Here is a 20,475-nt window from a genome sequence, read left to right as displayed (position 1 = left end):
TGAGGTAGCCAGTACAGAAAAATCTCAGGACTTTCTGCTCTCCTTCCTTGCTCCTGAACCCATATGAACATGAAAGGGGGCTCCTTCTTCCCCATCAGCTCTAGCTTTGTGCAGCACAGCCTCCTACCACTCTCACTGCTGCCTCCAGCCCTGTTCACTCCAGCGCCACCCATGTCTCAGGTTCTCTAGCTGGCCCTTTCTTCCCATGCTCACCTTTATTGGCACTGGGGAAAAGAGGCCATGGCTGTACCACACAGTTAGCTGATGCTCCAGAAAGCACTTGTCAACTTTGAAAGAAATGGGCTGGTCACAGAGTGTTTACCCTTCTTGTTTTCCTCTGTTAAAATCATGCTAGAAGTGGGTGAAATGACCTGCAGTAGTTCCTTTTACTTGCTGTGCTGTGGCCACTGCAGAGATGGTACAAGCTGTAATGGGAGGAGAGGTGAGACAGGAAGATCATGTCCATCAGGTGATATTCCTTGGAAACCATGACCCAGAGCTGGATGCAGCTACTGTGTGCAGTGGGGAAGAGGGACTGGGAGGGCAACCCAGGCTCAGCTCCAACATACTAGCCCTGTGGGTCAGACTGCCCTTTGCACCATGCTGAGAGGGCATTTCAGTCTCACAATTGTACTCTTCTGAGTGACGTGGAACATCCCCCCTGTGCTGCACATTCCAGAAGAAAACTTTGCATAAAATACTGGTATCCTCAGCTCTGTTTTTGTTGGTTCATTTGTTAAAGAGAGAAGTACTGGGAATGGGTTTAAAGATCTAAATGAATACTGTGCTCAGAAGGAAATGTGCATGAGAACATTACATATGATGTACATTAAATGTGATCAGGGATCTAAGTACTGATTGTACAGAAACAAACTGGCAGCAAAACACTTAAAATGTTGTTGTGAATGTTAAAAGCCAAGTCCCAGCCAAGCCCCATAGCCAAGTTTACCCTAAGCCTTGAAGCTGTCTTAAGTGGAATAGATTCCACTTTCTCAACTGCAGCGGTTCAGCCTTAATCCCTCCTTTTTGCACACCTGGAGCTGGAGAGGTGGGGATGCAGTCTAGATTTTTCTGTTAGGATCCTTCTCTGAAATAAGGCATGCTCTAAAAAAAAGTTGGTTGCCAGCTGTAAATCAGGGCAGCCCTCCTCCTGTCTAACCCTGCAGCTCTGAAAACACTTATAGCTCATCTTCCAAGGGGACTCTTGGGAAGGTCCCACATAGGCAATGCCCTGTTCAGAAGGAGGTACAGGGAAGGCTATACTCTGGAGTCAGAGGTTCAGTTCAGGTTCACATTTAAACATATCTGATTAGGATAGGAAAGTGTCTGCCATCTGACCAACCCTCAGATGGACACCTTCAGCAGCAGGAGATCACAAGTCAGAACGTAGGCCTGTACAGTCGAGGTTCACCTTTCTGAGGGCTTTGTCTGAAGACCACCTCAGACCTGCACAATTTGAACTCCCCAGTGATTTCTATGCTGTAATCCCAAACAGTGTCACTCACTGGTGGCTCCTGGTATCTGCTATTAGCTTCATTTGGTCAGCAGTGAGGCTTGCCCTGGAGGAAGAAACTCATAGAGAATAAATACTTCCTCCCTTCCCATACAGCAAAGGTTGAATTTTGAGGGGACTCAGAGGAACTTGGCTTTAGGTCACTGGTGAGCAGACATCCTACCTGTTTGCAACAGCTTTCTTCAGCAGGATTAGACATTAGACATTTTCCCAGGCAGTAGTTGTTATGGGTCTGAAAGGAATGCCTGCATTGGGAACTTCAGACTGAGCTCTGCATGTTATACCCATGGAAGAGGAAAAGGAGGAAAGGTGCTTCTACAGTAACTCCTCTTCCAGTATAAAGCTCATCCCATGGATAGATGTGCAGTGAGGCCCACGGAAGGCTGAACAGCAAAGATTGGCTGTGGGGGACAAGAGGAAGGTGTGGGTCATGCGGGCAGATCTGGAGCTGAAGGCAGCTGGTTGGAAAGGCCCAGCAGAACCCAGCACAGAGCCCACCCGCTGCATGTGGTGTCTGACTGGCTTCTACTTCTGCTTTCAGTGGCTTGCCTCGCTGGCTTCTGCAATCCAGCTGCCTTCCATTTGCAGTGACTTTTTGTTGGTTTTGCCTTGGATTACTAGACAGAAGCATGTGGGCCACTTAATGTTGAGCACGCAAGGGATATGTGGGCTGCACAGCTTGATCTGCTTCTGTAGTGAGTATATTTGTCTCCTGATAAGGTGTTTTAACCAAGGTTAGTGGAAATAAACAACGACCAGGCAGCTTGAGACAATTAGCAGGATTATTAGCTTAAAGGGAGCCAGTTTGCCCAAGCTGGTCAGATCAAGAAACAGCAGTTCCACTCAATCTTGGGCTCTGAGGAGGAGGCACCTTTCAGAAGGAACATTTGTAAGATTTCCCTTGGCTGCTGTAAACAGGGGCAATTGTACTAATGCCAGAGAGATGCTGGTTGATCCTGGCTTGTTCCTTGTTCCGTGTACTCGCGGATTTTGCTGGATTTATTTAGCATCCTGATGAAGATTTTTTTAATCTCCATGAAACTAGTTCTTTCCATGATATTTTTGAGCTTGTTAACTAAGGGAGTCCGCTTGCCTAGGCACAATTTGCTGTGTAGCTGTTGTAATAACTTTTAGTGAAAATACTGGCAACTGCAAAAGTCCAAGTGAACCTATTGGATATGCACAGTATGAGATTGGTTCTCATCAAGGTGAATATCACCAAGGTGAATGGGCTGAATAAGGCAATGAAGGCCAGTAGTGGAACCTCTTGATATCAAAAGGCACTTCCTATAAATTCCGAGCCTATGTTAATACCTTGAAGGGCAGGATGAGTGTTTAGTCAAAAGGATCTGGGAAGCCAGGGTGGGTTTTCTCAGGTGAAAAGTGTTTAGCTTTCCTGTGACCAGAAAACAGGAAAGGATTCTGCAGGGAAGAGAAAGGAAAACAACCATGGGCAAATGAGGCACCTCTTTTTGTCCTTCTGATCTCTGTGCAACCAAGCTTACACAGTCTGGGAACATTTGTATGGTTCCATCCGCTTGTTTCCAGCCATGGTAGGTCCTGAAATAGCAGGCATCAAACCTACGACTGGTACTTCAACCCAGCAGTGCTATTTTGGCAGCGGGCCCAGGGTTAAACATAACAAGTCATTTTCAGTCCTTGCTCTCCGAAGGTCAGTAGCCCAAGTGGCTGGATGTTTGTCTTAGCTGTTTCTGGACAAGGTCTGCATTTTGCAACAGTAAGGCAAAATTCAGGGATCCTCATGTTGGCAATGATCCACTAAGTCTAATTGGAAGGCAAGCTTTTTCTAAATAAGGATGTCAGGATTTGGTCATTGGCAACTTACAATTATTTGGACTATTTTGAGTGGCATGCTGTGCTGGTACTGTTTCAGAGGCTCGCTGCTTCATTTCACCTCTGGCCCTTGACTTCTCCAGGATAGCACAGCTCATTCCTAGCATTAAGCTCAGCTTAACCACATTGCCCATGGCTGACTGAGACGTAGAGATTCCTTCATCTGCTCAAGTCACATGGAAGAAGCAGGCTGCCTCCCAGCAACAAGGTTGGCTTTCTCTGGCTTGCCAAATGCCTTCCGAGACAGATCTCCTCCCTTCTAAAGCTCCATCAGCGAGCTATCAGTGAGATCAGCCACAAATTGGTCCCATTTTTTCTGCCAGACTTCTCTGGCCTTGGCTTTCTCATCCAGTAGCATGGCACTGTATCTGCAAGGAGTTGAGAAGCCTGTATCAGACAGGAGTCAAGGAGGCAGCTATTCCAAGATCAGTGACCGCAATGAAAAGGCAGGAAGCAGCAACAGATTAACCCTTTGGGGACATACCCATACTGCTCAGTGAAACACTGTGTCCCAGCCATTTCAGCAGCTACTGAGTGCTGCTCGGTGAGAACACACCTCAGCTCAACCTCCGTTAGCTGAGGGCTCACTGAGCAGCCTCCAGTGCCTCATACAGGACAGATAGCTCTGCTGCTGCCCCTTGGAGTTGATCCAAATCAGTAGGAATGTTTGTTGTCTTCCTGGCCATGCAGGGATTTGGGACTGGCGTGGGATTTGGCAAGCAGACAAAATTCTAGGAATGCGGAGAAAGGCCCTGTGCACCATAGTCAAACTATTTTGGGACATTCATAGCTGTCTGGGTGAACAGAAAAAGTGGTTAAATGCAGCCAAACTGCAAGCTGGTTAATTGTTTTCCTGTGTTTCCCCAGTGGCAAATGTCAGGACAAGTCAGATTCAAACAGAAATAGGCAAATGGTCCAAGGACATAATGCCTCTCCCCTACCCAGAACCAGACATTGGAGGAAACTTCGCAAAGGATGGAAAAAGAAAGAAAAACTTGAGACACTGGAACAGAGAAAGCACTTAAGGGCACAGACAGGGGGTCCCTGTGTTCTCCTCCTGAAGGAGACATGCAAAGGAGGCTTTGGATAAACAGAAGCTTAGTTCATGTGGCAGAGGAGATTGTAACCAAAACCCAAATGAGATGGCTTTTCTGAGAGCAAAATGATGTTCCTCAGCATTGCTATGCCTAGATGAGAGAGATGAGAAACTTACTTTATGGAGTTGAGCGCAAGTTGTTTTAAGGTCCTCAAGTCAGCATTCATCCCTCCAATGGCCATGAACAGCTCGTAGAAGTCATAGGAGACACCCTTTGCCCCAAAGATAGAGGGATCATCAGGGCTGACCACAACAGGGTGTCCTTCAGCCATTAGGCTGGCTGCGGGATGGCTCCGCAAGTCAGACACCAACAGCAGCACCTTGGTGGGAAGACAGCACCACGTCAGGTTATGGTGTAGCCATGTTTGCACCCATCACACCGGGTACCTGATGTAGCTGCTTAGGTAAGCAGGCAGACACTGGGGAGAAGCCTGAGGGCTATTCAAAGCATATTAGGCATTGTGCTCTGAATTGCTGCTGGAGGAGCCTACTTTTCTCTGCTGACCGCATGAGGAGATTGGTTTCTTAAATTAATCGCCTCAAGTCAAGGCTAGCAGTGTGAATAACATCTGTTTATTTAATATAACTTAAATGTGAGCATTTCAGGAGCAGTCTTTTGGTTACACTTTTTCCCTGACACTTACCCTGGGGCACCTGGAGTTGGTGTCAGGGTCCTCTCCCTCAAGGCCCACCAAAGCATCTCTCTGTTCTGAGCATCCATCCTGCTGTGCTCAGGGGACAATGTGCATCATGCTAATCATAGAATCAGAGAATGGCCTGAGTTGAAAAGGACCATAATGATCACCTAGTTTCAACCCCTCTGCCAAGGGCGGAGTCGCCAACCACCAGACCAGGCTGCCCAGAGCCACATCCAGCCTGGCCTTGAATGTCTCCAGGGATGGGGCATCCACAACCTCCTTGGACAACTTGTTCCAGTGCATCACCACCCTCTGAGTGAAAAATAGTAATGTGTAGAAAAAGAGTTCACCTGGCTATGAATTCTACCAAACCAAAAGGACTTCCAGTTGCTGTCTTGGCTTCTCACCTTCCAGCCCTCCTAGCTTTAATGAATTTTCCATTGTGTCTCTTTAGGCACTTCCCTGGCTCTGAGCCTCATCTCCACCAGAAGCACTGCCTTTCCAGGTTTCCCTGGATATGAATTTAAATGATTTTGAGCTACCTGGTGTCGCAAGCTGTATACTTATGCAGCATGCATCTATACAGCAGACTATAGTGTAATGCAGTGCAAAGGAAACTGAGCCAACCTGTGTACAACAAAATATCTGTCTGCCTCCAGTTCCCAGTTGCACCTCACTGCTCTGGCAGATACCATTCCAATGACCCAGCCCTCAGACCTAAGCTTTTACCAACATACCTGGTTGGAGATGGGACAGACTTCTACAGGAATATCCCTCTTCAGAGACAAATTTTTGGCTATTGGGTGCTTGGTGAGGGCAAGTCCATGGCCAATCCGGCTGGTATTCAGTATCAGAGCATCCAGTACATTGTTGTCTACAGAGGTGCCCTGCCAGTCTGAACAGAGATAGGCAAGAATCACTGCAGTGCTACAAGGAAATGCATCTTCTCAAACTGCTAGATGGTTTTCTTAATGCATGCCTTGGTTGCAAGATGAGGGGATTGCTCATGCTCTGCGTTCCAGCTTCACATTTTCAGTGAAATGGGAATTCAAATCTGCACATGGCACTGCTCAGCATCAAGAGAGCCACTCATCTCACCTGGCAGTAAATGTCCACAGTATTTCTCTTGCACCTAAGCTAATCGTGTTGGTCTCTGCTCACAGTCGAGGGAGATAGGTACTGATTTCTAGGGAGTGACTGTATTAGGATGAGATGCAGTGCACCTTAACATTGTGGATGTGAAGGGAACCCAGGGTAACTAGTTGAGATTTAGATATTTTCGCTGTAGATGTCAACATTTAAAAGTGCAATGCAGTAGTCAGACATAACTGTCATGCATAGTTTGGATAAATACTACCCATATTGACTGAACAATGTATTGGGACCAGCAGCAGTAGTAGCTCTTGCAGAGTGATTACACATTACACACAGGACAGAGATGCTGACCAACATGATGCCTACACAGGTATTGGAGGCCCCATGTAGGAATGCTACAGCCACAATCTGGTGTGGGAAGCACAGGGAAAACACAGCACATACCCCCACCATCTTGATACAGCTAGGCTTGCTACTTCTCTCCTTTGTGAGACTTCACCTCCTACCTCTGTAAGCAGTAACAGACCTTGAGTCCTCATGCTTACCTGTCTCTCCAGCATGGAAGAAGTAAGGCAGGTTGACCCCCCGGGAATATGGGATGGTCAGGACATCCTTAAACTCCCATAAAGAATGACCTTCATCCTCATTGCCAACCTGGGGAGCAGAAAAAAAAGCAGTGTTTTTGAACATGCTCTGGAAGATGGTGGGTCCTACAGCAGGAAAGCACCGTGTGGTGCCAACTGCACCAAAAGTGCTATGCTGTGCTCTGAGTGGGAGCTATGGGGCTGATTCTTTCAGGGTTTGGTTTTTTTGTTTTTTGGTCTTTTTGGTCAATTACTGCCATCAATATCCTTAGCTAGAGGATTTTTTACTTGTTTACACTGATTTCAATACAGTGGCAGAGGATCTGGTTCTGGATAGCACATGCCATACTTACACATAGTTACATTGCACCTCTAGGGATTAACTCAAAGCCACAGAAGAAATTCAGTTACCAAGTCGAAGCCTGCCAGAGTATCTGGGAAGTGGGCTCTGAGTTCCATAGCGGTGATGATGGCTTCTTTAATCTGGGAAATATTCAGCATCCTAAAAAGCACAAGAGAGAAGGCAATGAGCAGGCTCACATCCGCAGGCCTGCCTTCTTTGGAGTTGTCTCAACTGTGAACTGGGACCCTCAGGGTTATTTCCAAAATGCAAAGTTGCTTCTGAATCTGACAGCCAGCTTCAGATCTCCTGAGTAACAGCAGTAGAAAATTGATATTCTGAAAGGAAACCTCTGAACAACCAGGAAATGCCTGGCTAGACAATTCTGTCACTTGAGGTGAGGCATGCCTGGCTAACACTCTCTGGCTTTTCTCTTACACCAAGAAAGGAACACTTCAGCATGGAGAAAAAAAGGATTTTGTTGTTGTTGTTGTTGCCTTTCTACCATTCTACTGGGAGTTGGGACAGCAGCTTTATTTCAGTAGTTTTAAATCTAGCTTTCCCCCAGCCCTGCAGGACTTACACATCAAAGCATGTTTTCCAGAAGGGCTCTGTTCATATCCACACTGGCCAGAGACAAGCTGCTCTGAACTGGAAACTGCATCGTGCTGAGACAGAGTGAGTAAATGCCACTAAGTGATATGTTGTGTTTGCTCAGGATCACCTCACGTGACTTTGTGGCATCTGGCTGACTTGGAGAACAGCCTCGTGCCTGCCTGTGAGCAGCAGCACAAACATAGCGTATGTAGGCTGCCAGGGAACAGCACTCACAGGGTCCTCTGAGGACCTCTGCTGTGCCCTGTGCCCATACTCGGGCACTGCTGTCCCTGCTCAGCTCCACAGGGATGGCACGACTATGTGAAAGCCTTCCCCTAGCTCAATCCTCTCATCCCCATGGGAGACCCACAGATGTGGCATTGCTCAGTGACGGCAGCATTTCCAGCCCACCCCTGGAAAAGCCCTGCTTGGATAGCTCTCATTTTCTACCTGTGTGCCGTGAAGATAACTTTTGCTCCGAGGAAATCGGGATGCTCCTGCACAAACCGCCTGCTCACCTCCTGGTACGCTGCCACCGACCAGGACTTGTTGTGCCGAGTGCCGTCGAGCTCATACACCTGTGGGCCACGTGGCAAGCAGGAATCAGAGGGGAGGTTTTATTACAAGAAAAAAGGGACAGCCTTTCTCCCCAGTATGAGATACAAGAACCAAGCTTCCCCACACTCAGCCCTCCGTGCTGCTGCTTTGCGTTGCCCACCACTGAGCCCAGTGCCCCGTCACCTCCTGCCATCTCCTTGCCAACACCCGGGTGGCTGCAGATATCATAGCGACATTTCCACTGCCACTACTCACGGAAAGCTGAGACTTTGCACAGCTGAACTTGCAAATACTGCTGGGGGGCTTTTCTGCAGCGTTAGCTGTTTCACACTAAATCCCAGCTTTCGTTTACTTTACTTCAGTGATCGCTCCTGGCAGGTTTTGTTGCAAGGCGAGCTCCTGCAGCGTGGGTGCCATTGCCCCAGCATGGATGAGGGCCCCCAGGCATACAGCTGCCTTGCTCTCCCCCTCGCACTGTGCTTAAAGAGCTGGATGGAATATGTGTCTGGGAAATGGAAACAGCCACTGAGCTGGGGGATCTGCTGCAGCCACGGTGGGCTCAGGGTGCTGGGAAGGTGTCAGACAACATGGGACTGCTGGATGGCGCTCAGGAGGAAGTCTGACATGTCACCAGCAGACTTCAGCACTAGCAGCAATGCAAGGAGCATCTCCTACCCAGAATTTTAGGTTGTCTGCGGAGTAAAGCTACATTTTGCAGTTGGTGCAGTATCCTGCTCGGATAAGTCATTCTGAAATAAGCCATAAATTTAAAACAATGCAGCTGTTCCAGAATAAGTTTCTGCTGCAGGTGGGAAGGTATTCCAGAACAGGTGATTCTGGCACAGACTAAGCATCTTCCAAACCAGCAAGATCAGACACAGCTCCAGTCAGATGGTACAAGGCAGTTTGTACTGTTGCCACAATCGGTATCTTCCTTAACCATTAAGAACAAAGTGTCTCTCGTCTCCAAGCCCTCAAGCATGCAAATCTCCTGCAAAGACCTTTGAATATGATAAAGCTCCTCCAGCGTCCTGACAAGGCCAGGTATGCAAACATCCAAGAACTAAATTCAAGCTAGGGCTTGAGAAAAGTTTTGAAGAAATAAAAACTTAAAGGAATATTAGAGAAGCCAAAAAATACATACCGCAGGCAGGATAGCTCTTATCTCAACATACTGTATGTTATCCTCATAAAGCTCCAGCAGCCCCTGGTAGAAATAGGCCTTGAACACAGGTGCATAGCAGATAAGTCCAGAAGCGATGAGAAAGACTTCTTCAAACCTTTTCCAAATGAAAGCCTGGGAAGGGTAGGCCAGCTCCGGGGCATCCGTCACCAGGGTCAAGTTTCTCAGCAAGCTGCAGAAAAGGGGAAAGGGAAGAGGAAGAATCAGGAGAGGGGGGAAGTCAGCTGGCTTTCAGCCTGCAAAAAGAGGGATGTGTTCATAGAGGAGGACCAAGGGAAGAAGCAAAGCAGCTCCTGCTGCAGCAGAGGCCCAATTCCTAACCTGAAGACTGAGAATACCGCAAGGCATATAGGCCTAGCAACTGATACACCTAAGAGGCAGTCGGATCTTTTTTGTTTTTTTTCCAGCTGTTTTAACTCTTCTGATGGCTGATACAGATGCTATCTCTACCTTGTGACAGATAAAAATTCATGCACTACGTGTTAAGCTGGGTAACACTTGACGTTCAAAGTACCCATCATTTTGAGGGAATATCCAGAAAGAAGCAAGGCCAGCAGGTCAGGGAGGTGATCCTGCCCCTCTGCTCTGCATTGCTGAGACCTTGTCCAAAGTACTGCATCCAGATGTGGAGTCCTCAGTACAGGAGAGATGTGGATCTGTTGGAGCGCATCTGGAGGGACACAGAAATGATCCCAGGGATGGAATACCTCCTCTATGAGGACAGGCTGAAAACTGGGGCTGTTCAGCATGGAGGAGGCTCCAGGGAGATGTAAGAGCAGCCTTTCAGTATCTAAAGGGGGCTGGAAGAAAGAAAGGGACAGACTCTAGGAGAGTCTGTTCTGACAGGACAAAGGGAAATAGTTTCAAACTAAAGGAGGAGAGATTTAGATTGTATACAAGGAAAAGGTTTTTTACAGTAAGGACAGTGAAGCACTGGAACAGGCTGCCCAGAGAGGTGGTGGGTGCCCCATCCCTGGAGACACCCAAGATCAGGCTGGACGGGGCTCTGAGCAACCTGATCTACCTGTGGGTGTCCCTGTTCACTGCAGGGGGGTTGGACCAGATGGCCTTTAGGGGTCCCTTCCAACTCAAATAACTCGATGGTTCTACAATTCAACAATTCTATGATTTTATTATCTTGGAGTAATGAGACTTAGAAAAGCAAGCATAATGTTTTTTATATCCTAAGAATTACACTCTGTCACCCAGGACTATTCTTAATCTCAAAGTAGGCTAATATGTTACTCCCACAGACCATATATTCTCCCAGGCATCTTAAATGCATGTCAAGTATTTTGACACCTTTCTATCAGTTCACTGGGCAGTTTCCTGGAGATGCCAACACCACCATTATTGTGACTTCTAACCTGCAACTTTCCCCAGTACCTTCTTCTTATCAAAATGTGCCAGATTTTATGGGCAGAGAGGAAATGTTTGAGAACCAGAAATCTTTTCCTCCTCTCCACTGAAACAAACCTGGCATCCCTTGACAGCAGTTAATGTTTTTTAATAACGTTTGGTGTTTGAAGTCTCCCTCCCACAAACATGATCTGGACCAGACCCATAAACTAAGACATGGGACATCCTTTTTCATCCCTCCATCCCAACCTTACAATGAAGCCGACTTCTCAGCAGCTGCCTGCTGGCTGCCTCTCCCCTCCCTCAGGGCCCTATTCCTGCAGCTGCAGTTCCATTTCTTCTTCACTCAGCTAATTTCTTTGCTGGGAACTATTTCAGAAACATAATTGTACATAAGAAAAGATATTTGGATCACACTGAGGAAAAGCTTTGAAATGCCAGCCAGTCAAAAAATTCAGAGAACATTCAGCTTTGCCCTCCTATGCATTAGAGTGGCATCTCTACTGCACTATCACACAAGCCTGACATCATCCCCAGATAAGTCCAGCAAGCAATGTGACTTGGCAGAGAAGCTCTGCCACACCCAGGGAGGCACAGGGGTCCCTCTGTGATGCTATGGCAGTGCAGCTCAGGGAAGGACGCTGGAGCATCACCCCAGAGCTGGGGCATCTGTAAGGCACTCACCTATCGTTGGCTACCAGTGAGGGAGTGTGCTTGAAGAGATGCAGCCAGGCACCTTGGCAAGCCTCTGGGAAAACAGATGTGGCAGTGCACCCTGCTGTCATCACCCCAGCCCTGGCCAAAGGCAGCTCCCCACCACCTCATGCCCTGTTTTAAACTCAAGTTGTATGGACTCAAGGTTGTTTACCCAGCCTTGGGCTATAAATCCTCACACCGCCCTGCTCCTAAAAGCACATCAATCAAGTAACTTTTTTTTATAATCCCCTTTCCTTTGAGACCGATTATTGATCCCTATAACTGTTGAAGATTTATGGTGCAGCCTTGATAACCCGATAATCTCCTAAGGGTTTGGGCTGATAATTTTTCGCCATGAGGAGATCATGCAGATGAAGCAAAGCTTCATAAAGACACTTTTGCTTGTTTTCCAGAATGGACCCCAGCCAGTGATCAGGTGCAGACTACAAATAGCCTTCCATGTCATGTCATATAGGCAGTGAACGATGCTATTGCAATGCGTATGCCCAAAGGGGCACAACAAAAACAATCAGCTCAGGATTATTCATTTTCGACCATGTTTTTGCTTCTCTCTTTTCTTGCTATTTTTTTAACTGTTTTGCATTTTTGAACTATATAGTGCAGAAGTGAATGGTGTGATGTCTTGTTTTTAAAGAGCATCTTTTTCCTGCTTCTGTTTCTCTCCTCCATGGGTAATTATATCTCGCTCCTCGCCATAGTATCTGAATGTCTTCCAGTGGTGCATTAAATAGAGTGGCTAACATCTGTCACATGTGGCTCATTCGCTTTCTGTCTCTCTCTCTTCCCCTCTTTCCTCCCCAAGGGGAGACTTGTACAGAGAGTGGAGTGCTTTGTTTCTCTGGTGGGGTTTTGTGTACACTTTTTGTGTGTGTCTACTGCCCTATTTTCCTTGAGATAAGGCAGTGGAGGGCACAGAGGGGAGGTGATGGAGGTCTGCTGGCGCCCAGGGGATTCTCGCGCAGCTCGAGCCGCGTGTCAGCTTGCTCGCAGATGACTTCATCCTTGTGACAGGGAGCTGTGCCTGGGGGCATGGCCCCCACCCTCGGGCAGGGGGAGGCTCACAAATATCTGGCATATCAGCGCCGCTTCCCTTAAATATCTGGGGGCATGCCCATTGTCAGCCCTCACTTTAGAGATTGTGGTGATTGTGTTGCTTTTTGAGGGGAAAAATGCCATTCTCATATATCCTAATTGATTGACAAGTAAATAAGTGAGGATTCTTTTAAATCTCAAAGCAAAATTTCCTGCCTTTCTCTGTCTCCTAACCTGCGGTGTCTTGACTCTCCCAGCAGCATCATTTTGGAAGCTAACCCCAGTAACAGGATATTCTCCGGTCTTGGCCCGTAAGACTTGCGATTTGGATGTGAATGACAAAGCCTTCTTTTGAGGCAAGCAAACAGAAAGACTTACTTCCAATACACATATAAATGTACATGTATATGTGGATATATATCTGTAAATGTGCACAAAAAAAACAAATAGCAGAAATGTTATGTGGCTTCCTCCCACCCTCTTGCCTTCCTGGCCAGGAATGTGGGAAGGTAAGAGAGGTGCAGTGCAGGCTTTTGGGAAACATTTTCCCTGTTCCTTCACATTTGCTGATCCACGCTATCCTGTAGGAGAACCCTTTCCCAACTGCCATGCTCACTTCATGGCTCCTTGAAAGCACCCAACTATCCATCCGTTCCTCCCTCCAACATCTGCTTTCCCTCAGCTTATCAGTGCTCAAGGGCAAAGAGAAGTGCAGGAAGAGAGGTAGCCTGGGATGCACATGTTCGAGAGGCTGGGAGGATTTCCAGGAACTGAGAAGCAGAACAGTCTGGGGCCAATTCCTGGCTAGAGACCTATTTTCAGGCAGCCAAATGCATTCCTAACCCTCAAACTAGTACCCAGGGATAAGATCAAAATAAGAGGGAATGTGCCTCAGTATGGCTGTTGTTCCCGTGCTTGCGCATTATGTGCAGTAACTCCGTTGCAATTTTGCAAGAAATAAAGACCAGTATAAGTCTGAGCACCCAGGATGTAGGAGATCCATGTTTGTATTTGGCTGCAGCGCATATTTACTAAGGAAAATCACTTCACTGGTCTTTGCCTTGGTTTCCCCTTCTGCCCTTTGTGAGACTTTTGCAGTAGAGAATGCCACAGTCAAAAGCCTCTGCCAGGAGGAGACATCAAGCTACATAAATCCAGCTAAATCCCAAATACAACTTATGGGTTGATCTACACAAGGGTCTGAGATACCCAGAGCAATTGCTTGTGCTTAAAAAAGTGGAGCTGTTTTGACATCTAATCTCTTGCACATTATTTATGAGTCTCCTGGTGGGGCTGAAGAGTGCTGGTCCCAAGGTCTTTCCTCATTACTCCCAGAAGAAATTGGAGGAATGAGTAACAGGTTTTCTCTTTGGAAGATGTGAATAAGTGACTTCTCACTCAATCTTATTTTGTCCACCGTGAGTCAGGACAGTAGAGCCTTAGGATGTGGAAAGTTGGGAGTCCTAAGCCCAGCACTACCTTCTCCTTCCATTCTGGAAGTGTCAAGACCTATGTAGGACAGGAGCTGACCTGACAGCTCCCCAGCCTCCAGCCCGACCTCCTTCCCATGCTGCAGCATGGAGTCCTACGGCTTCCATACAGAGGGGTATGGACCTAGGAGGTCTTGTTTTAGAAGCACATGTGCACATACGTTCAAAACCATGAAGTTTCACTCAGGAAGCGCCATAATTACGGTCACCTATGTCACCTTCATCTATCTTCCCCTTGTGTGCCAGCTCCACAATACTGTCTTCAATTACACTGAACCACACACTGTTTTTCCACAGAACCCATGGAGCCCAGCAGATGGTAGTGCTCCTTGACCACCTCACAACTTAGTGTTTCTTTCTGTCCTCATCAGTCAGTGTCTGCCTTCATGCATTATTTAGTGCATGCTATCCAGCCTCCAGACACAATGTAGAACCACACGCTCCCCTTGGCCTTTCAGCAGGGCTTTGTCACAAGATGAACGGACCCATGGGAAAATCAGGCTTGGTCTTCCTGATACCATGCCTGGAGGGTGAGCCAAGCCATTCACACCCACCTGTAAGTCATTAAATGTGAGGTGACTGCTGGGCACTCTGCTCACACCTGGTCCTGATAAAAGGCTGACAGCAGGGAGGGAGCTCTTGCAAAATGGTGAGTGATGCCTGGAGGAGCGGGCTGGGCTGTGAGCTCCCAGATGGCTATGGGAGACCTGACCTGGAGGAGAGAGTTCTGCTAGCAGATGGTGTGCTGCCAGGCACAGAACCCATGTGTAGGGCTCATTGGTTCAACCAGTGCCCTGGCTGAGACCTAACCCCTTTTGTGGGGGCAGGTGGCTTGCCTCTGTGCCTGAGATCCCTCTTGAGGATCTTGAGACTGATTTTCTCAGTTGTCTGCTCTCCTCATGGTTACCTTAATGAGTGAGGTGAGGTCCTTCCCCATGGAACCCTGTTCCCTGCTGGAAGCACATCCAGCAGGTGCTGGTGGAGGTTGGGGCAGGTTACATGAAGCAACTTAAACTACTGACTTCAATCTGTCTGTACGACAGACCGAAGTAGAGGTGCAACAGAGAGCTTCAAAGTTAGTAGCCTCTAATTTTAGTGTACTTAGAATCATAGAATCGTTAAGGTTGGAAAAGATCTCTAAGATCATCAAGTCCAAGTGTTGACCCATCATCACCATGCTCACTAACCACATCCCTCAACACCAAATCCATGTATTTCTTGAACACCTCCAGGGATGGTGAACCCACCACCTCCTTGGACAGCCTGTTCCTGTGCTTCACTCCTCTTTCTGAGAATCAGTTTTTCCTAATATCCAACCCGAACCTCCACTAAAGCAACTTGAAGCCATTACCTCTCATCCCCTTGCTGTTAACTGTGAGAAGAGGTCAGCACCTACCTCACTACAACCTCCTTTTAGGGAGGTGTAGAGAGCCATAAGGTTTCCTCTGAGCCTCCTCCAAACTGAACAATCCCTCTTCCTTCAGCTGTTCCTTGTAAAACTTGTGCTTTAGACCCTTCACCAGATTCATTGCCCTTCTTTGGACACACTCCAGGGCTTCAATGTCTTTCTTGTTGCATTACTTAATGCCTCAAGTTCTTTGCCGTTTGCTTGTTATGCACACAGAACTTGAAATATAGTCCCCTGATTTCAGGGCAACAACTAAATGGGGAAACTGGTCCAGAACAATCCTGCTGGCCATGCAATGGCACCATGAAGCACCCACACCTCCTGCTTGCTCACCTGTTGTCGAACTCAGTCACGTTGCGCAGCTGTTTTCGGTAAGTCTCCAGCAAAACCCACTGGGAACACTGGGCTGGCACTGGATGAGGAGGGTGAGGCTTGGAAAAGTGAAACCGAACAGTGCCCGTGTGGGTGAAGCAGATGTAGCAGTCAGGGAGATAGGTAGCATTGTACACCAGCCAGTCCACGCTCAGCATGGCATAGTCGTGCAGGTGGAGGACAGCACCTGGGGAGAGGGAAAGCAAGCCGAATGAGATGATGTTCTGGGAGCAGAGGAAAGGAGGCTTAACATCATGAGAGCTTGAGTTTGCCCATTAGATATGCAGGGGGAGCAAAAGGAAGCTGAGCTTCCCCACTGTGACAGAAAGTGTTCTTTCAGGCTGTCTTCTCTGAGAGATGGCTTGGGCTCTGCTGACTGAAAGAGGAGTTCTTGCAGTAGTCAGCAGTTCACAAAGCATGCTAAACAAGAGACAGGCCTGGAGAAAACCTCTGTATCTCAGCTTTTTGACTCCCAGCCTCAATCCTTGCATCTAGTCTGCATCTCTTCCTTCATCTCTATGGAACTCTGGTATGCATCAAAATCATAGACAGTGACACCATGGGGAACTGCCATCAGATGCATTTCCCTTATCAAATAACTGCTTGCTTGTGTTGTGCACCTGCTGCTGGCCAGTACCATGGGCTTTTGGCATGCTCTGCTACTGTGCAGCATGTTGGCAACTGCCAGTCTTCCTGGCACAGAAGGCTTCTGCATGCTCACCTTCCACAGCTCATCCATTTATTTTGGTGACATCTCTTTTTGCAGAGACTTCTTATGCTTGAAATAAACTTCCTCTTTGTAAAGGGGAAGAATTTAAAGCTGAAGTCTTACAGACACATGCTCTATTAGTCTAGGGGAGATGTTATCGTCTAAATAGCTTTGATGCCCTAAGGAGTAAAAGGCGAACATGAGTAGCAGGAACAAAGGCCAATATGCATGTGACATTGGACAAACTGAAATGTCAAGACTCTAAGCTGTAGTAAACTGATTATAATATATAGATAGCCTCTATAATCCCTCACTGTAAAGGGTCTGAAAGCTAAGATGCTGAGCATCTGCAGCTACTGCTCTCACCAGAGCAACAGAACGTGTGCCACAGCTGTCTAGATCCTCCTGCCTCTTACAGTGCTGCACTTTTTCCTGTGTTAAGAACAAAAGAAATGGCAATAGTGCTTGAAACAACAGTAATTCCTAGGGGTTCTGATCAACGCTGAGGTCCACTCAGGCAAGGCACTCATTACAAGGATGTGACTTTGAGCCTAAAACCCACAGCTCCTGCAAAGACTGAGAACATATTTTACTATATCATAGGTTGAAAGGTGTTAGATTTTTGTTTTGATTCTCCCTTTGTCTCAAAGATTGACTCCACTTGAGGCAAAAAGAGGAACACTTTTTTATTCCTTGCTTCTCAATTCAGCAATGAAGAGAAGGCAACTCTGGCATCCCAATCTCTTGCAGCAACTGCTCAGGATGCTGCAAGCCAAGCAGCCTCATCTGACACAGGACAGTGGGAGGGAGACACTGGGTGGTGAGCAGACAGCTCTTATCCATGCACCAGTGTCACCGCCTGACAAAAGAAAAGCAAATCTGACTGCCAAGTCCTTCCAAGTGATTCACCAACCTGTTTTCAAGCAGCCAGATAGGCAAGGCCACGGAATGCTAAATCTAAAAAGGGGCTTTCTGAAATGGTGAATATTCTCACAGCTGTAGAGGTAGGGGCAACTTTCATTGCAACTGTCTCTTATCTTTAGTTAAAGAAGGTACCTTGTTCGATGCTTCCTTACTGAACGAGAGCTGCAAAGGGAGAAAGCAGCCAGCTAGGAGTCAAGGTCTTTCTCCAGCAATTACTGTGATCTCTCCACTGAACTGTCTGCAGCTCAGAGAAGTGGACACATTGGACTTGCTGCTGCCCAGCATCAGTGGTTTATGTTTCCACTTGGCTGCAATATCTTCTCCCCCTTTTCAGTGTAACCCAGAGTACTAAGCATGTTTGATTGGTAGCAAGTCTATTGTGTCTGTGTGGATAAAGGACCATGTTGAACATGGATGTCTGTGATGTCTTCATCTTAGCTTCCTCTGCCCTTTCCTTGCCTTTGAAAGGCTGAAATATCCATTTTGCAAGTTATTGGTGAATGCTACAATTGCTGGAAATGAGCATTCATACAATCTAGCCACCTCTTCCTCTCCCTGCCCCCAGCTGAGAGGCAGGGCTCCTCGCACCAGCCTGCCAGCACTATTCCCAGCACTGGGAAGCCCATCTGTGATTAAAGCTCTGCTACATCCCACGCTCTTTCCCAGCTCTGGCACAGAGAGCAAAAGGCAAGAAAAGGATGAGTACGATGAGCAATTGTTAAGCCCAAGCCTACCTTTTGGCATGCGCTTCAGGATGCTGAACACTGCACTCTGTTCAATGAGGCTTTTTGCCCGAAAGAAGTGCATGCTAGGAGGGAACTGCCCCGTGTTCAAGGCTGCTGCGACCTCTTTCTTCTTGAGGCCGATGAGCTTCGTGCTGAGCTGCTGCTCCTGGGTGCTCAGCACCAAATTGCCACCTGTCAGTCTGGCTTTCTCCTCCTGCATGAGGGAGTCTCGGTCCTCCCAGAGCGGGGTGGGAAGGCAGAGCGAAGCCAAGCTGAGAAGGCACGCCAGCCTTATGCCTTGCCCAGATGGAGGCTTCATCTTGGAGCTGCACCTGGTGCACAAGGAGAAGTCAATGTGTTAGCACAAGGCAGAGGCAACATCTTAGCAGCAACCCACTGAGACATGAAACTGCTGGTCCATCCTGCAGGAGAAGTGAGTTAATTGGATGCTTAGTGCTGGGGGAGCATCTGATAGTGATGTCCCCTATGTACAGGAGCTGCATTCACGTTTTCCAGCAATGCTGCTTGCTTGTGGCAAGACGGTGTTCAGAGTGGAGAGGAGAGGCTACTCTGGGATCAGGCAGCACATCACACAGACCTGTGATGTTGGGAAGGCCCAGACCTGGAGCTGGGTGTAGGTAAGGTTGGGATGCTGGCTGGTAAACTGTGCAGAACCCCTCAGAACAAGGGGTGCTGGGGACTGCATGCCCGAGGGACTTCTGTGATCACACAGGGTGCACCAAATCACAGGGCTGACTGGATGCTAGCTCCGTGCAGCTGGGGGAAAGCCTCGCTGCACCCTTATTGGAGGGGCTAATTTACGGGTGAAAACCCCACCGTAGCCGCAGAGGCACAGCCCTTCCTTGCAATCTTCAAGGAAAGAGAATGGGAGGGAGCCCACGGAAGCAGCAAGAGATCACAGGCAACAGGCACATGTGAACTCGGAGAACTCTGCCCTTCCCAAAAAAGCTCAGCTGCAACATAATCCGTCAGCGCCAGGCGCCGGTGACCCTCTGCACCCATCCCTCCACACCAAAGCAGGCTGGGGGAAGGCTGAGTATTTCGGAGCAGATCTGTGTGCGTCCCCCATTACCTCCCTGCACACACACACGGGGCCCTGTGTCTCCTCCAGCCCTGCTCCCACTGGGGTTCCTCAGCCCCACGAGCAGCCGCGCCGTGGGCCTGGCTCTGAACCAGAGCAGGAGCCATCCCCAGAGTCACCACCTCATCCCTGGGTCGACTCACGCAGGGCAGCTCTCCGCTCCTCGCACCCTGCAGTGGGGTTATCGTCTCTCTGGCGAGCCGGCGGGGCCCAGACGAGCAGCGGGCTGCGTCCTGGAGAGTCGCCGCATGCACAGTTCCTCTTCCTGTGTGCAGTCTCAGCTCACTCAGCTTTTATTTATCCGCGCCCCACCCGCTGTGTCCCTGTGCTTCATGAATATATAAAGAGGAGGAGGAGGAGGAGGAGGAGGTCAGCGGAAAGCGGGGCGCAGGCGGGAGGCAGACAGAGCACCGCGCGTTAATGCCAGCACTGCAATTAACAGTGCTTTTCTTTTTTTTTTTTAATCAGAGAGAAAAAAAAAAAAAAAAAAAAAAGGAAGAAAAAAATACAGGCATTTGTAAAGGTGCCTCTGAATGCTTTTGCTTGCTCCCTGCCAGCTGCACAGAACAGGCTGGCCCCAGCCCAACGCCAGGGCTGTGTTTGGGATGCCGGCGAGCAGAGGGGTGCACGTGCTGATGTTTCTGAAACATCACAGCAAGCATTGGGGTTTCACTATTTTATTTTGGTCGGGATGCACTGAGCTTTAAAGTTATTCAAAACAGATGTTACATAAACAGCTTCCAGGGGAGAACAAAGCCCGCTCGGTTTAATTTAATCCAAATTTTAACTACTTTAATTTTTTTTAATAATAAAAGACCTTGTAAGTTGAGAGCTATTGAAAACAACCCGCAACAATCACAGAGACCGCTTCCAAGGCACAGAAAGTCAGATCTGGCCAATAACGTGTGCGATTTCACCAGCTGGCATCGTTGCAAGCAGATGGAGCTGTGGGATGGGCAGCCCCCCCAGTGGCCACCCCAGCGTTGCTTCTTCCTACCCACTCACCCTGGTGCTGTCACCAACATCAGTTAAAAAAGCTTTGCCCACTTCCACCCATGCAGTCAGCCTCAGTGAGCTTGGGGCAGCCCTGCACAGGATGGGGTGTTTATGGAGGTTGCTCTCCATGGGTGGCCAGAGGAGCTGCAGGACCATGCGGTGCTCTGTGGCAACCATCAGATG

At 48.2% G+C, this 20,475-nt stretch overlaps 1 protein-coding gene across 2 annotated transcripts; it reads right to left on the bottom strand.

Moving 5' to 3' along the window:
* Nucleotides 1–799: 799 nt before the first annotated feature.
* On the bottom strand, nt 800–19,577 carry ADA2 (adenosine deaminase 2). Of its 2 annotated transcripts, none has more exons than XM_052668870.1 (10): nt 19,419–19,577; nt 18,204–18,526; nt 15,798–16,023; nt 9,420–9,630; nt 8,168–8,295; nt 7,192–7,282; nt 6,742–6,850; nt 5,839–5,996; nt 4,581–4,783; nt 800–3,735 (listed from the first exon to the last, which is right to left on the bottom strand). In XM_052668870.1, the coding sequence occupies exons 1-10, from the start codon at nt 19,421–19,423 to the stop codon at nt 3,627–3,629; spliced, it is 1,563 nt and encodes a 520-aa protein (XP_052524830.1). In that variant the 5' UTR covers nt 19,424–19,577; the 3' UTR covers nt 800–3,626. The 2 variants fall into 2 exon arrangements, with proteins under 2 accessions (XP_052524830.1, XP_052524831.1); XM_052668871.1 differs by having other exon boundaries at nt 19,440–19,577.
* Between the last annotated feature and the right edge of the window lie 898 nt (nt 19,578–20,475).

Source organism: Tympanuchus pallidicinctus, unplaced genomic scaffold (genome assembly GCF_026119805.1).
Source record: "Tympanuchus pallidicinctus isolate F22 unplaced genomic scaffold, pur_lepc_1.0 scaffold8, whole genome shotgun sequence".
NCBI classification, from domain to species: domain Eukaryota; kingdom Metazoa; phylum Chordata; class Aves; order Galliformes; family Phasianidae; genus Tympanuchus; species Tympanuchus pallidicinctus.
Note: the sequence above shows the minus strand (reverse complement) of the source record. Positions and strands in the feature narration are given on the sequence as shown.